The sequence below is a fragment of the Lepisma saccharinum genome, chromosome 6, assembly GCF_977018435.1.
Source record: "Lepisma saccharinum chromosome 6, izLepSacc3.1, whole genome shotgun sequence".
Lineage (NCBI taxonomy): Eukaryota > Metazoa > Arthropoda > Insecta > Zygentoma > Lepismatidae > Lepisma > Lepisma saccharinum.
The window spans coordinates 52,840,937-52,857,623 of NC_139234.1; the positions used below are offsets into that span (position 1 = coordinate 52,840,937).

Here is a 16,687-nt window from a genome sequence, read left to right on the forward strand (position 1 = left end):
GTATATAATTAATACAGCACAATTAGGGGTGGTACTAAAACAATACCCTTTGAGACAACTTAAGATGAGACTTTGTGTTGGATACTCTCTGATCTCGTTTGAAACATTGGTAAACTACAATTCACAATAATTGAAAAACAAAATTATTTTACTATGCAATTTGTTCAGACATACCAAGCAGTACGATATATATTTTGTTTATCTTAAGTGCAAGTTAATTCATTGTTGGCAACTGTGAAGCTGTGCAGCGTGGTTGCATGCATTCAAGATATTGTCTCTTTTCTGGTTCACAGTGCTCAAGAAAGAAAACCATAAAAATGGTTTCCCTTAATGAACTCTATACTCTGTGAAGGTAGACAGAAATGTGCCCTTCAAGATCGAGATGGGTGTTTGTAAATCAAGATGAGAATGAGACAGGAGACTGCCTCCACTCACCATTCCGACACAATTTTGTTATCTAAAAAATACAGCTCAATATGAAAACCATTGTAAATAATTAATACTGACAGTACTACAACTACTACTACTAGAAAGAGTAGTAGTTGAAGATGATACCATCAGAATTTTTTAACTGGGTTATATCAATATAACAATAGTGAGATTTATTTTGATTCAGTCATTGATCAAAAATAAAAGAAAAGTTTGTTCTGCTAGAACTAAAATAGAAGCAGTTAATGAACAAAGTTTTGAGATGGGATGGAACAGTGGCGTAGCAGCAGACCCCCCCCCCCCATGACGTATGAGATAATAAGCAATGGCATATTGTCTCAGCCAGAGGGGTCCGAGTAACTTGGCATGTGGACCTCCTCTGAAATGCAGAATTAACTTACTTGCTCGCTCCACTTGTTCGAAGTGGAAATTACTAAATGTGAATTTCCTTGTTTAAGTTTGGGGATAGAAGGAAGGATCTTTGCATAGATCAACTTAAAGACAATGTAGCAGGTAGAGAAGGATGCTTATGCAAATTCGACCAGTGATGATCTATTAATGAAACGGTTCCTGTTTTATAAAAAAAAATATTCAAGAAATATATGATCAGTGGTTTATCGAAAATAAATGGCATCGTTAAAATTATGAATAGTAATAAAGAGGTCCACTAACACTAGAATTAAACAGTGCATCTGTGGCAACAACCTTTTTCTTAGAGGTGGGGGGGGGGGAGATGGGTTCAGTCCTTTCACTGAGTGACAAATTGTCAGTGAATAGTGTTCTGTCACAGGTTTGTTATTTCTTCCTAGCAAATTGCAATTGACTCCGTGATGTTAGGTCACCTAGAGGTCCAGTTCAACCCCTGTAACTGAAGTGATAAGTTTGCTTTAGTATATTACTCCATATTAGTATTAGAAGCCTAACGTGAACGGCTCTTAACGCTGAATCATGGCCTGGCGCAACCAGGGATGGCATAAAGGCTGAAGACGCATTCACCTTAAATTCCAAAAGAGGAGAGTGTACTATCCTTTAAACAATTCCCCCCAAAAAATATATTTTTTTAATATCTGTGTATTTTATGTAACCTCATTAAAAAGTGTTCAAGCAAAAAAATACAAAGGAACACGATTTACGAAAAATAGCAGGAAGATTTTAACTCCTCCAAAATAGATTCCTGGCTGTGCTACTGCGTTGAAGTACAAGAGAAAATATTTCCAGATTCATCTTCGGGTAATTCCATGGTCACTTACGTTACATTCAGAGAAGATAAAATTATTTGAAATGTGATTTCACAATAATTTACTCCTTTTACCACAGTTTCAAAATTTCCTTAGCTTAATTCAAATTATAATTCAACTTTCTCACTCAAATTTGATCAATGTTATTCATTGTATAATGAAAAAAAAAAGAAATAAAATGATCACTTACGTTACACAAAATGTGACAGTAATATGTGAAAAGTTCTGTTTTTAAGATTTGAAAAATATAACTTTGTGTCAACTCAGATATAGTGTCTTGGAACTCGAAACCATTTTGAGGTATTAAAAATACTCCTGTAGAAAAGAGAGAAAAAATATAATAATAGTCACTTACGTTACAGTAAATGGTCACTTACGTTACAAGTCCAAATTAGTAAAGGGTAGTAATGTGCGAGTACTAAAAAACTCAAACATAAGTGACCGTGGAATTACCCCAGGGTAATTACATACAAAAAGGAACAAAATAAACAATTTTTGGAAATACATCTAGTGAAATCCTATCTGTTTGGGGAAATAGTATACTTTCTTTAGTCGTTTGGCAACAGTGTAAAGTTACCCAGTATTCCCTACTTTCCAGATGGCAGCTATGAAAAGTTCCCTGTAAAGTGACTGCTGTTTCCAAGAGAATTTCTTTATCAGGTAATGTTTTTTCATTTGAATACATAATGATATTTAGTATTTAGGCTTTACCAAGTTAATTGATGGCTAATTTGCTTCAAAATTCAGTGATGTGCTAAATGTAATATTTATTGGAAGTTATCTAATTTAGCAGGACTTTGTAGGACATCATGTATTATTTGGTTAAATGGCCACTAAACCTAGTCACGGAGCAACAAGTGGTGTATTTTGGCTGCTTGTTGCGGTGGTTCTCAACCTTTGTGAGACCACAGTCCAGTAAATGTATTTCTTACAAGTTGATGCCCTGAACACAAAAATTTCACTCATAAATACATTTCTGATCTAAAGTTTATATGGAAATTAATATTCACCCTTAATTAATATTAATATATCAACTATGTCATAATCATAGTTCAATTTTGTATAACTTGCTGTCAAATATAAAATTACATTTAAATTAGTTGTCAACCCCTTAGTGCAACAGACCTTTTACGGCCCGGTGGTTGAAAAACACTGGCACTAAAACCGAAGCAGAGGCAACAGCATTACTTTATTCAACTCCAGAGGTCCATTCATGATTATAAAAGGAACATTCTATCAAAACAATTTCATGACACTGTACTAAAGTAAAAGTGTGACCTTATTTTTTTAATATTAATTAAATTAATGTAGATGGCTCATTATATCATTTTAAATAGCAATTATTTTGTAAAACAAGTCACTTACATTACAAAAGTACTGGTCACTTACGTTACACAAGTTCAGCTTACCGTTACTAGATATTGGCTGCTTGCAGTAAGCTGCTAATTTGTTTTCAGTACTCAATCACAGCCTACTAAGAGATAATACATTTTTAGCTAAATATTTTCATTGCTATTATCAGGACAAAAACTTCTCTTTTTTGGTCACTTACGTTAAAAGCTAGTCTACCTACAAAAACCTGCTAAATTAGATAACTTCCGATAAATATTATATTTAGCACATCACTAAATTTTGAAGCAAATTAGCTACCAATTAACTTGGTAAAGCCTAAATACTAAATATCATTATGTATTCAAATGAAAAAAACAATACCTGATAAAGAAATTCTCTTGGAAACCAGCAGCCACTTTAGAGGAACTTTTCATAGTTGCCATCTGGAAATTAGGGAATGCTGAGTAAAATTTTACATTGTTGCCAAACAACTATAGGAAGTATACGATTTACCCATACAGATAACATTTCACTAGATGTATTTTCAAAAATTGTTTATTTTGTTCCTTTCTGTATGGAATTACCCTCTCCAGTTATTTATCATTTAGTTCCAAGACGGCATTATCACATATATAAGTCGACAACAAAAAATGGGAAAGCAGAATATTTGGGGTAAAAGTTAATTTCTTCCACAACTGAAAGGGGGGGGGGGAGAAAGGGACTAACAAACTATTATACGTCAGTCTCATTCTGGCATCATATGTTCTTTGTCACTAAGGGGGGCCCCCAATGATTTACTTGCAGGGGTGCCTCAGAGAACTGTGCTACACCACTGGGATTGAACAAGATGTTTCCCATTCATTATTTTGATTGTAAAGCAGAGGTATAGAGAACAATGTTATTTAGGGTGTCTACCAGTCAAGAAAAAGTAAAGAAATCAACAAGTAGGTGAAGAAGTCAATAAATTATACTTGTGGTCAAGAATTTTTGCTATCACAATGTCTGATTAATTGATTTAGTTTATTTTGCTTAACTTTTCTGCCCCTTTGGCTAATTGCAAAAATGAGGATGAATGGTGGTAAGATAAGATGGATGAAGAGACAATCACAAACATATAGGAACAACACAAGCCCCACATAAGATTATACAGACTGGGAGTCCAGACACCAGAGTCTCACAAGTCTGCAAAGTGCAGTCCGAGGGCATTAATAGATAAAGCAGGTCTAATGCTCTGGTTAAAGATGACTTCAGTTTTCATCTTAACTGAACTTTTGGTAGGATTATTTTTCATTAAATAGATATTTATTTTCTTAATTTCTAATTTCCAACTTTACCTAAGTAGGGGTCGAATCTCCTAATTTTTAGATAGCTAATAAAAAGGGAACCTGGGTAGATAGTGTAGCATCCATAGTTACATTAGAAAAATATAAATTCTGAAATGTTTACAGATGAACTTGGAAATTGCTACAGTTGTTTCCAAAATATTGAATTATGATTGGCCGAAAAAATTGATTGTTGGATACTTAATTTGTGTTTTAAAGAAATTCTTGTGAGAATGAGAAGTTTTATTAAACCATCAGAAGATACTGTAAAGTTAACTCATTTCATGGTTGAAATAAAACAAACATGTTGAAAAAAAAAATCCAACATCATTTACCTTATTTGAACTTGTAAGAGGATATGAAGAAAAATATAAGATGATTTCATTTCTGTATGGCGCATGGCAAGGTGAATAAGGAAGTAACTAGAGCTGTACCGTAAGTTGGAGAGAGAAGAAAAGAGAATTTACAACCACAAATAAATCATGAACAATTAATAAAAATTAATGTTGAAATATGAATACAACTGTTACTGTCAGATGGGCACTATATAATCTGAAAGAGAAACCTACATCAAATCAAACTGTTAAAAAATTAGAGTATGACATGTTAGAAAGTTACAAATTCTTTCAATTTGACATTACATGGCAATATTTATCTCTCATACTTGCAACAATGAATGTTTATAGTAATTTATTCATGGGTTTGATTCCTGGAACTACAAATTTTTATGTACTCAACTGATAATTTGGGAGCTGCTTGAAGAAAAAAGTAGATAGCTCTAGATTAGAAAGTCATATACTGTGAGTCAACATAAAGAAAATTTTTCAATATATCCTATTTGACGTGTCTGTCAATAGTTGCATAAGACTGAATATGACCCCAGAACTACATGCATGGGAAAACAAATTGAACTGAAAAAAAAGTTGCAGTTAACATGTTGACAAGGAGACACTGGAGGGGTTCTTTGCAAAAATGTTGTTAGCTGGGAGTATACCTGCTGCATCCCTCCTCACTCATATGTAATCTTCATACAGTTGCAAAAAAGCCAGCTATTTTGAATGTACGTTTTTTTTCCGTAAAAAGCTGACTTTTTTTTTGGAAAACCAACTGTAATTTTGGCTTTTTACCAATTTCACTTGAAGTGTAAGTTAAGAGTTTAGAGGTTTGTAATGTCCATTTTATATACCAGCCAAAAGACACATTTTCCATTTGTTCTACATTGCAAAAAGTCACGCAATGTACAGGGTGGTCCATATGTCTTGTTACCCCCCGAAATCAATATCTTGTTATCTATAATTCAGTGTTTCTTTTGCAGAGATGGCTGACACAAGCTCCTACAATGTAGAAGAGCGCCTTGTTGTCAGTGTTTGGGCCCATGAACGTCCACATACCGGCAAGACCATGGAGGATGTGCGACGAGATTTCACAAGACGATTCCAAAAAAATGCACCACCAAAAGTGACAATACTGCGTTGGGAAAAGAAACTGTTTATGTTGGGATGTATCAAAGACAAACCGAGGCCTGGTGCACCAACCAAAAGACAGATCACATGTGCAGGAGTGGAGGCATCTGTGCTTCGGTCACCACAGAAGTCACTGCGCAAACGGTCTGCACATGTGATCTGTCTTTTGGTTGGTGCACCAGGCCTCGGTTTGTCTTTGATACATCCCAACATAAACAGTTTCTTTTCCCAACGCAGTATTGTCACTTTTGGTGGTGCATTTTTTTTGGAATCGTCTTGTGAAATCTCGTCGCACATCCTCCATGGTCTTGCCGGTATGTGGACGTTCATGGGCCCAAACACTGACAACAAGGCGCTCTTCTACATTGTAGGAGCTTGTGTCAGCCATCTCTGCAAAAGAAACACTGAATTATAGATAACAAGATATTGATTCGGGGCGGTAACAAGACATATGGACCACCCTGTATGTTACTTCTGTACAAAAAGTGACAAGAGACATGAATTTTCCACTGGGTATATGTCCATGTGGATATGTTGTAAAACATGAAACTAACAAATCACACTGCACATGAACATTTAGTATGGGGAAAAGTTACGGTAAAAATTTACTATCCTTCGGACACCTCTAATTTTTTCGTTTCGTCAATTTTTGACATTCGTACTTACCTATGTGCTTCGCGGAACATTCCTGCAGGTGTATCAATGTTGTTTTGATGAAATTTGAACTATGTTTCCTAACCTAACAGAACTAACCTAACCACGTGCCAATGGTTCGTGGGGCTAGTGCCAATGTTTCGTGGGGCTAGCGCCAATGGTTCACAATTATTTCCAATTTCTAGATCCTGATACTAACACGACACCAAATTTTAACTATGTTTCCTAACCTAACAGAACTAACCTATCCACGCGCCAATGGTTCGTGGGGATAGCTATTCTCAGTCGGAGAATTAATTTTCAACGAACAACATGAATTTCAGCTATGAAACATTCCCACATCACACTTTCCCGATGTTCGACAATGCTACAGGAACTTATTACGGTAAGTAGTTTCTTCTGTAAAAATAAATAAATGTGTCCGAAGGATAGTAAACTAGTACCAAAAATGGGGTTGGGAACACTGACAAGGGCTTAAGTCATCAAACTTACGCAGCATGCAGTTCATGTAGCAAAAGCAATGGCAATTGTGCATCGGTGAGTTATTTCTCTTGAAAAATACATGATTTTCTGGTCAAATATATTCCACAATGCAAGAAAATACCTCGACGAATGTTGGAAAGCTTGCAGAAACTCATTTCCGTAAGTAGTGTCTTGTGTAAAAATGAAGAAATGTGTCTCCGATATACCGAACTTTAACCACAGAAAACTCCTATGCACAAAAGTAATCGAAATTGAAATGTCAATCGCCACATCTTCGTAACTGCACATAAGCTTTTCCATTTTGAAACTGCTGTATTAAAAAGTTAGTAGTTCCTCATAAAATCGGATTTTATATAGGACGTGTGCTGACAACGTATGAAAAAAGTATTGATAATAATGACTGACGTCTATAATAAAAGTGACGTCTCAACTTCTCTACAATTCGCATAAAGGATACGTCTCAACTTCTCTACAATTCGCATAAAGGATAGTGCCTTGTACTTAATCAGTTGTATGTGGAAATCAATTGCAGTACATGTAGCGAGAAAGCTACAGCAATAATAAGGAAGAAAGTTACAGGTAAAAAAAATAGTTCTGTAACAAACAAACTCTCTCTCAATTGCATCATTATTCACACCTCTTTCATTCAACGCTTAAACATACAGCCCCCATGCAATAGTCTGTACACAGAAAAGAAATGAAGAAAAAACTATCACATTCCAGCACTGTCCATGCCTGACAACCAAATGGCACTAACTACAGGTGTACGGATAAGGTATTAACCACAAGCCGGACACTGCAAATGCAAGTTCTCTACATGAAGACAATACGTTTCTTCCCAATAATCCAAAACGGCTAACCAACATTCTTTATTCATTCATGAAAGTCAATATGGCTACGTTGAACTCACTCACCGAGAACTGTATATTACGAGCATTAAATATGCGTGCATTTATGAAATCATGAGTTTCTTTCAGATTCTATCTCTTTTTACAGACCCGATTGAACCCAGAAGAGTAGTGATCCTAGATGACCTAAGATAAACCGTCAACAGTGACATCCTACAATTGCAACCAATGCCTAATATATTTTTTTTTACAATAGTGCAGCATTTATTGTTAAGCGTATCTTGAAACTATGTTCATCGAGAAGGAAAACGTTTACCTACCTTCTTTTTCGTGGAGACCCTGATTTTCCGTAGTATTTTCCGCCATCTTACCACCAGTAATTTACCACAATGCATTTCGTAAGAACAGATGCGCAGCAAGCTGCATGAAAGAAAACGAATGTGCCGGGGTTTTGCACTAACGGACAATGCAGTCAACAGATATTCGTATAGTTTCTGCTGTGAGAACACCAATTGGTACAGTAATTTTGAGATATTTATATTTTTTAAAAAATATTACTCTAAACTACATTCGGTACCCTACTTATATTTTTACGGATCAAAGCAAAGAGTAAATGTAGCATTATTGTATGCGCGTTACGTCAGCATTTTTACGAAGAGTAGAGATTTTTAGTAATGTATATACAACTTATACTAATTTTAAAGCAGTAAACAAATCTGAAATTAATTTATGTTCAGGGCGGAAAAATGCATAAGAATATGTAGTCTAAAGGTTAGAGGAACTGTGTAAATGAGAAGTGGCTTTTTTGTCCTTTTTTATGATAATTAGGTGGCAAGCTTTCTGGGGTCGGGTACCCTATTCTACACCCTCGAATTTTGAATTTTTTTTCTTTTCATTATGAACATTATTTGATCCTATTTGTGAATTTAAAAAAATTGGAGCGCGGAAAGAAGTATTTACGACTGTACAGCCGTTTAAAGTTGAAATTTTGTCGTTTTAAATGGTTCGCAATTAGGAGCGAATTTACAATATAGAGAAAGTCTCCAATTTTGTTAATTTTCGGTATACTAACTAATTTTGACCTCCTAATCACGAATCTGTTGGAAAAAACCGGCGGTCACGTCTGAAAATTTCGATGAATTTAGGGGTGAAATGAGTGCTAATGGAACCTAACCTAACAGGCCTAACCTAACCTCGTGTGAATGGTTCGTGGGGCTACCCGTGGATGGTTTTTGGGGCTAACGTCAATGGTTTGTGGGGCTACCCGTGGATGGTTTTTGGGGCTAACGTCAATGGTTTGTGGGGCTACCCGTGGATGGCTTTTGGCGCTAACGAAATTTTTTGTACAATTTCCAGACGTGACCGCCGGTTTTTTCCAACAGATTCATGATTAGGAGGCCAAAATTAGTTAGTATACCGAAAATTAACGAAATTGGAGACTTTCTCTATATTGTAAATTCTAGCCCGCAATTATTTCCAATTTCTAGATCGTGATACTAACACGACACCAAATTTTAACTATCGATCTCAACCTAACTGAACTAACCTATCCACGCGCCAATGGTTCGTGGGGCTAGCGCCAATGGTTCGTGGGGCTAGCGCCAATGGTTCGTGGGGCTAGCGCCAATGGTTCGTGGGGCTAGCGCCAATGGTTCGTGGGGCTAGCGTCAATGGTTCGTGGGGCTAGCGCCAATGGTTCGTGGGGCTAGCGCCAATGGTTCGTGGGGCTAGCGTCAATGGTTCGTGGGGCTAGCGCCAATGGTTCGTGAGGCTAGCGCCAATGGTTCGTGGGGCTAGCGCCAATGGTTCGTGGGGCTAGCGCCAATGGTTCGTGAGGCTAGCGCCAATGGTTCGTGGGCCTAGCGCCAATGGTTCGTGGGGCAGCAGACCATCTCCCTGTAAGTCAAGTACAATGTCCCGTATGTCTCGTCGAACAAAGCCCTCTATGTCCTTCATCCGTTGAACGTGTGTCAATCTCATATTTAGTCCTTTTGCATTAATTCAATGTCACACAAATCAATTCCAATGTCTAAAGTCGCACAAAACAATTGCAATGTCTCAAATATCCAATCCGCCAATAAATTACATAAATAATATATTGAAATCGCAAATTATCCCATTGCACAAGTCATTCATAAGAAGAAAAAATTGCAAATTATCCCATTGCACAAGTCAAAGATAAGAAGAAAAAGAAAATGTTCAGACGTGCGCCTGTGACATGAATCCAAGATGCGCCATGATCAAATCCCTGCAAAACCGTTTCGACGTTACATAAGGAATCTAAATATTGAAAAACGTAAGTTTCCTAGCACGTAGATCTACAAAAATAACTTTCCGCGCTATTTAGAAACATCGTTTCTTATGAAGAACTAATTTTCGTAACGAGAATATTTGAAATGTGCGAAAAATCGAGGGTGTAGAAAAGGGTACCCGAGCCGCTTTCTGTTGTAGACTCCCGAGATCTAGCAGAAAACTTGGTACCAGTTTCATAGATCGGAGACACATTAAAATAACATATTTTGTGTGTCGCATGGTTCGTACTTACCAATTGTGTATTGCGGAACATAGTTCAAGATGCCATTATGCTTTTTACACGAAAACAAACGCAATTTTTCACATTCTGAGTGCTTTTTTTATTCCTTTTCTTCGCTTTCGGACACATCTTGACTCCTGTTGTGGGTATGCAGTGTTTCAACCTTCTTCACCAAAAAATTCCTACTATCGTGTTCGTCACCGGTGGAAATTGTACATTATACACAGGTAGCTGACGGATAGCCCCACGAACCATACACGGATAGCCCCACAAACCATTCACGGATACCCCCAAGAACCATTTCCGATAAGGTTAGGTTTGGTTACGGTATAATTTAACAATACAGGGAATGTATCCAATTTGTTTGAAATTTGGGATACTTGGTAAGAGTCTAGTTTACGTCCTTTTCCTAAGGAATACGTGTCATATATCGTTGGAAAGGTTATTTTATAAGGAATTCAACAAAGTAAATCCCAAGGCGAGGAAAAATTTCCTGGAGGAGAAAATCGAGAAAAACCGTTGTTGTCCGGATATGCGTGAGGACATTTTTCGATGATGAAGCACATATTTAGGGGTGAAATGAGTGCTAATGGAACCTAACCTAACCTCGTAGGCATACCTCGTTCCCGTGAATAGTTAGTGACAGAAAGTGTAAAAAGAAAAACTTACTTACCCTACAGATGCCGGAGCGCCGGCTGTCTGCTAGCACGGTTTTGTAAACGGGCAAGAAGGACGTAAACTAGACTCTAGCCGGATACTTACTAATTTGCACCTCGTAATCACAAATCTGCACTTAAAATTTGGTGCTCACATATAAATTTGGCGCTTATTTGGGGGCAGGTGAATCCGGCCAATTTCTAACATGCTTTTAACAGGGACTCTATAGAGAAAGCCGGGGAGTGAAGTGGAGGTGGGGCCGTGTTAGCGGTTGGGGGCGGTAGGTCAATTACCCCAGGGGCGGAGCCCGGAATCGGTGGGAAATTTGGACTCAAAATTTTCAAAAGGCAATATCTGACCTTCAGTCGGCTATAAATTGGTAAATAGTTCTTTCCGCGCTCTAGATGATTTATGTTCTTCACAATTAGCGTTACATAATGTTCACAAAAAAAGAAAAAATCCGAAATCAAGGGTGTAGAAATAAAAATTTAATTTAGATTATTTTGCTATTTCCACGTGTGAGCGCCAAATTTTAACTGCATATTCGTGATTAGGGGTCCAAAATTAGTGAGTATGCCGAATTTCAAACAAAATTGAGAAATTCCCGGTCAAATATATTCCACGATGAAAGAAAATACCTCGACGAACGTTGTAAACCTTGGAGAAACTCATTTTCGTAAGTACACTAGACTCTTGCTAATCCGGCCCTCAATAGTCCGGCCCACATCCAGCCTGTAGTCACTCAAGCAGAAATGACGTGCACAACAATGAATTATCGTGTTCAACAATGTTGTTAGTTAAAAATGTTAAACAATGCTATACATACGTACAGTATTTGAAATTGTGACTTTCTTACAGTAAAGTTCAGTACATACTATGGCTTCTAAAAGGAAACACGTAAAGTACAGCCTGTATAGTCCCTATGTGTTTAAACTACATAGTAGTACGTAATTTCCGACCCTCTCAATAATCCGGCACTTCCACGAATCCGGCACCCATATGTGCAAGGAGTGGCAGGATTAGCGAGAGTCTAGTGTAGTTTCTTGTATAAAATTGAAGAAATGTGTCTCCGATGTATGAAACTGTTACCGAAAACTTAATGCATCATAAAATCAGGGACCTTAAGTTCGAATCCTGGTTTTGCAGTGAAGGTTTCCTTGCACTATTGTACGTGCTATTTAATCAATCACCAATTGCTGACTGAATTATGAAAGCCCACAACTGGGACTTTTTTAAAAATTATTTCCTCTTTCTTAACATAAATTTAGCTTCCAGAAGACACACAACTGAAGTAACAGCAACAAACCGTATGGATAATCAGATGCCTTATCACTGTTTTTAGATAATGACCCCTTTAAAAGAAGTAATTCACTATTTCTGTATGCTCAGGTGTTTTCTATGTAGAAGTTTATAGCTTAATTTTTGTTTCAGGTTCTCTTAATGGCTCATTGTCATCACTCAAAGCCCATGAATTGGGAGGAATTGCCATTAGGGAAGCCCTGTGCAGGGCGAACATCCAATCTGATCAAGTGTGTCAGGTGATAATGGGCCAGGTGTGTGTCCTTAGTAGTTAAGTATAAGGGAGATTTCAGACCAAACGTACATGTCTCTTGGGAACGAACCAATCAACAGCAACATTTCACACTGTAGCAGCATGTCAGGCCACACAACCCTGCATTTAATTGGTCAAATCCTCAAGCGACTCATGTCACGTGTCACTTTGCTGTGATATCTCCCATAGTGTTGCTGTATTATGTAAAAGACTGCTTGTCTGCTGTAGTTGTTAGCAAGAAACTGCATAGCCAGAGTTCCTACATGATGATTCTTCTTCTTCTTTTTTAACTGTCCCTGTCAGCATTATCTTGTCGACTTTGGACATCGTTACAGTTTTGTATTTGTTTTAATGTTTTTCTTCTAAGATTGATTGTTAGTCTCTCAAATTAATCAGCATCACAAACATAAAACGATTATTATGAATAATTCTTTTTTTTATCCTTTTGCTGTTCCTTATTTTTATATATATATATATAAATCACTTTATATTTCGAGCCTATATTTTTGAGCATATGCATACAGAATCCATATTAATGAAGGGGATATATCTGTTAGAATGGATGAGAGTGATATTGAATTTTTAAACGTTGTATACCTTTGTAGAGTGTGATTTGTTGATTTGAAAAAATTGGACATTCTAGAAATAAATGTTGAACATCAGGATTATTATTGCCACATTTACAACTTTCTTGAGTTTTAATATTTATTCCTACATGATGAAGCACTATTCCAGTGTTCAATACTATAGCTTAGGTAGAGTCAACGGCAAGGATAATAATAGGCAAATTGTCCATCACTATTTTCATAACTCTTTATTCCGCACCCTGTGTTGTTTTAAGGAATGAATTTCTGTTTATGCAAAGCAGATGTTGCCATCTGCTTATTGGCGTTTTACTTCAATTCATGATCATCACATTGTGGAAATCGGACTGAATGAAAATGGTGATGGACAATTTGCCTACTATTTCTGTTGCCGTAGACTGTGCTAGCTGGCTCCTAGTGTGTTAAACCTAGTCACCAAACTGAAAACTTTGTTGTCAAATTATAACTCATTTGGTAGAGATTAAAAATTTAGCATTTGCAGTCTATTACAAACCCTTATCAAGTTAGTCAACTGATTTGTAACAGAAGCTGTCTCAAATTCTTCTCTTTTTGATTTTCCAAATATGAGCAATACCCAATACAATGTCATCTCATTGTCAGAAAAAAAATGTAATTGCTGATTCTAGTCACCAAAGGTGGCTACTTGGCAATTTTACAGAAGCGCAGATTCAAAAATTACTTCATCTTCGCAAATTAGCCAAAAGTGGCACAAAAAACTGAGTAAAATAAAGCAAGTCAAAAATTACTTGTGCCTGCTAAACTTTAAAACTGCATGTTGTGATTAACATAGTGCAGTACAAAAGTGGAGTAAAATTATAGACAAGGCAATATTATAAGAATAAGGGTTTCATAACATGATGATTGCAAAGAAATTAAATTATTATCCTATCAATACCGTTGTCATGATTTTTGTCAATCACTGCAGATAAATAATGGGGGAAGACTCTTAATGCCTTCCTTCCACTTTCTCCCCTTTTTCCTTCCATCGTCCTCTTACCATATGGTAACACTGCTAAGTCTTGCTTCCATGTTAATGAAACATTAAAATACTGAACAATGCAGAATTTCTAGTATAAAAAATATATATACACTGTTAGAGGGTGGAAACATTTCCTTTCTAGCGTATATATTTTGGTCAGTATTTTAATGTAATATCATAATGACGCAAATAATGACATAAATTAAATTACCTAAACAGCCAGTGTTCCCATGGACAGTGAATTATCATAGAAAACTTAAATGTAATTTAAGATTGTTGTTCAAGGCAATGATAGGTATATAAAGCATTCATGTGATTTTCCTTGCTAAGATGGTGCTTTTAAATGACACCTATTACTAGAATTTGGGTTTTGTCCTTAATGCCTATTTTGTTCCTGTATACAGATTCATAGGCTTTTGGCACAGAAGTATGTTTCAGGGTATTATATGTAACTACTATAGTGCCTACAAATGTATTAAAAAAAAAAAAGCGACGAAATAATGATTCAATGGTGTCGTCCCTGTTAAGATTTACCAACAGGTGGATTAAGGGTGTACGAAATGGTGATACTCATTCTCTTGGTTAGATTGCAGGGGCGATTCCTCCATGTAGCAAGTGAGGAACTTCCTACAATTCACTTATACTTGCTTCCAGTTCTCTACTATTTAGGAATTTCCTAATAATGCGCATTATAAAATTATGACCGCAATGTATGTACAATTGACTGACTAGGTTAGCTACTGTCAAGGGGAGTTGGCTGGTGCCGCTTGTTCCAGCCCAGCGCCAAAGATGACACACACACGCTTTGCTGCCCTGCCTGAGATACCTCGCTGGTATCACTACAAACGGATGGGTGAGGAGTGGAAAAGAGGCAGGGGGAAGGTTGCAGTTTTAAAGCATCCAGCTATGGAGCATGGAGGGGTTCCTCGATCAGTGGTGCCAACTCCATCAAAATGGTACTAAATCTTTATCTAGCACAGTTTGATCTTCGTTGGCACCTAGGATCCTGCTTTTGGTATAATGGTTAAATCTAGCATAATCTGCAAACGCTAGTCCCTGGGAGGTGGAAATTGAATTCAAAGGAATATGTTTTCATGAAATAGAAATAAAATTACGTCCAAATATTTATATTTCACCAGCGGACTTGTTTAAAAAAAAAAGGGGGAGTATGCATACACAGCAACAAGCTTTTTTACAACCATGCCACGATCCATCCTCTATTTTTTCTTTATCCCGTCGATTTTGTTCGTGAGAAGATTTTATGGCAGGAAATCAATAGAAGGTTGGGGGGTGAACAAACAGTTTCTCAAACCGTTTCAAGTTCTATGCTGAACTCATTTTGTTTGTTGAGCCATTCTACACAATTTTGTGGGAGAATTAACAATATCACATACTCAAAAAGTATATGCATAATTGAACTTAAAACTGCAGTTATCCGAAAAAAAAATAATTAATAATAAATCCTAGCACAATTTAGAAGCATTTGGCAAAATTTCAGACTTTAAGCAGCATTTTTTATTACCCTCAATCCGCACGACAGGGAGAAGGGACATAATTGAAATTCTGCAATATCTAAAGTATCGTCAATGCTATTTTTGTAGGTTTTTATAGTTCAAGGGAGCAAGGACCTGCACCTAACACTCAAAATGCAATGGATAGTACAAGCGATATGTGTGACTGTAATCGAACACATTTTTCAAACCTTCAGGTTTACCATAATTTCTTCCTACACTCCAAAAAAGCCACGAGTCGCCACTGTTAGAGTGTACAGTAAATCTTCAATTAACACATGAGTAAAGGGCAACGTTTACTGTAGGTGACAAGGGAAAAGTTCATCCTCTTACTTCTTGAGAGAACACATAAAAATATAAATACAGTGGACTCTTTTTAATTCAAACTCCACGGAGACACGGAAAAATTTTGAATTATCAAAATTTTGAATCAACAAAAACATCACATCATTAAATACGATTCAAGGGGAATAAACTTCTGTTTGAATTATCCAAGTTTGAATTAAAGACAGTCCACTGTATTTAAAAAAAAAAAACAGCAATGACTGCAGAGTAGCTTGAATTAATTGTTGTTATAAACAGAATGTTCTGAAGAACCGTTTGCTGAAATCCAATAAATAAAGTATACATATGTAATACAGTAGAGCGTCGATTATCTGAAGTAATTGGGGGACATGGGTGTTTGGAAAACTGGTTTGTTCGGATAATCGAACTGTACATGTTTATTTGCCAAAAAGAAGTACTGTACAGTAAATTTATTCATAAAAACAGGCATCTCTTTAAGTATGTATTACAAAGTAATGTACAAAGGCAACTTTAGTAGGAATATATAGTATGTGGTACAGTTTATTAAACAAAAATATGTACATATTACATACGCATTTTGCATGAACAATACACACAGTACACAAAATTAACGTTTAAAAAAATCCTTTATTTTGGTCTGTCTAAGCAAGCCTACACGCTTACGAGCAGCTAAGTCACGTACTTTTTTCATTACAGATATCTGAAAGTGAGCGAGTACACAGTTCGGTTAAGCGGTCGTTCGGTTGACCGACGTTCGGATAATCGACGCTCTACT

At 36.6% G+C, this 16,687-nt stretch overlaps 2 protein-coding genes across 3 annotated transcripts in view; one reads left to right on the plus strand and one right to left on the minus strand.

Moving 5' to 3' along the window:
* LOC145988748 (uncharacterized) overlaps positions 1-8,202 on the minus strand; it is a 288,359-nt gene extending 280,157 nt beyond the window's left edge. For both annotated transcript variants that reach the window (XM_083123901.1, XM_083123893.1), the window contains exon 1: positions 8,090-8,202. In XM_083123901.1, coding sequence (XP_082980027.1) covers positions 8,090-8,135 — 46 coding nt within the window. In that variant the 5' untranslated portion in view covers positions 8,136-8,202. The remainder of the gene's footprint in view (positions 1-8,089) is intronic.
* The window catches only part of Acat2 (Acetyl-CoA acetyltransferase 2), a 32,663-nt gene continuing 24,156 nt past the window's right edge, over positions 8,181-16,687 (plus strand). Inside the window, exons 1-2 of the mRNA XM_083123909.1 lie at positions 8,181-8,284; positions 12,391-12,512. Coding sequence (XP_082980035.1) covers positions 8,236-8,284; positions 12,391-12,512 — 171 coding nt within the window. The 5' untranslated portion in view covers positions 8,181-8,235. The remainder of the gene's footprint in view (positions 8,285-12,390; positions 12,513-16,687) is intronic.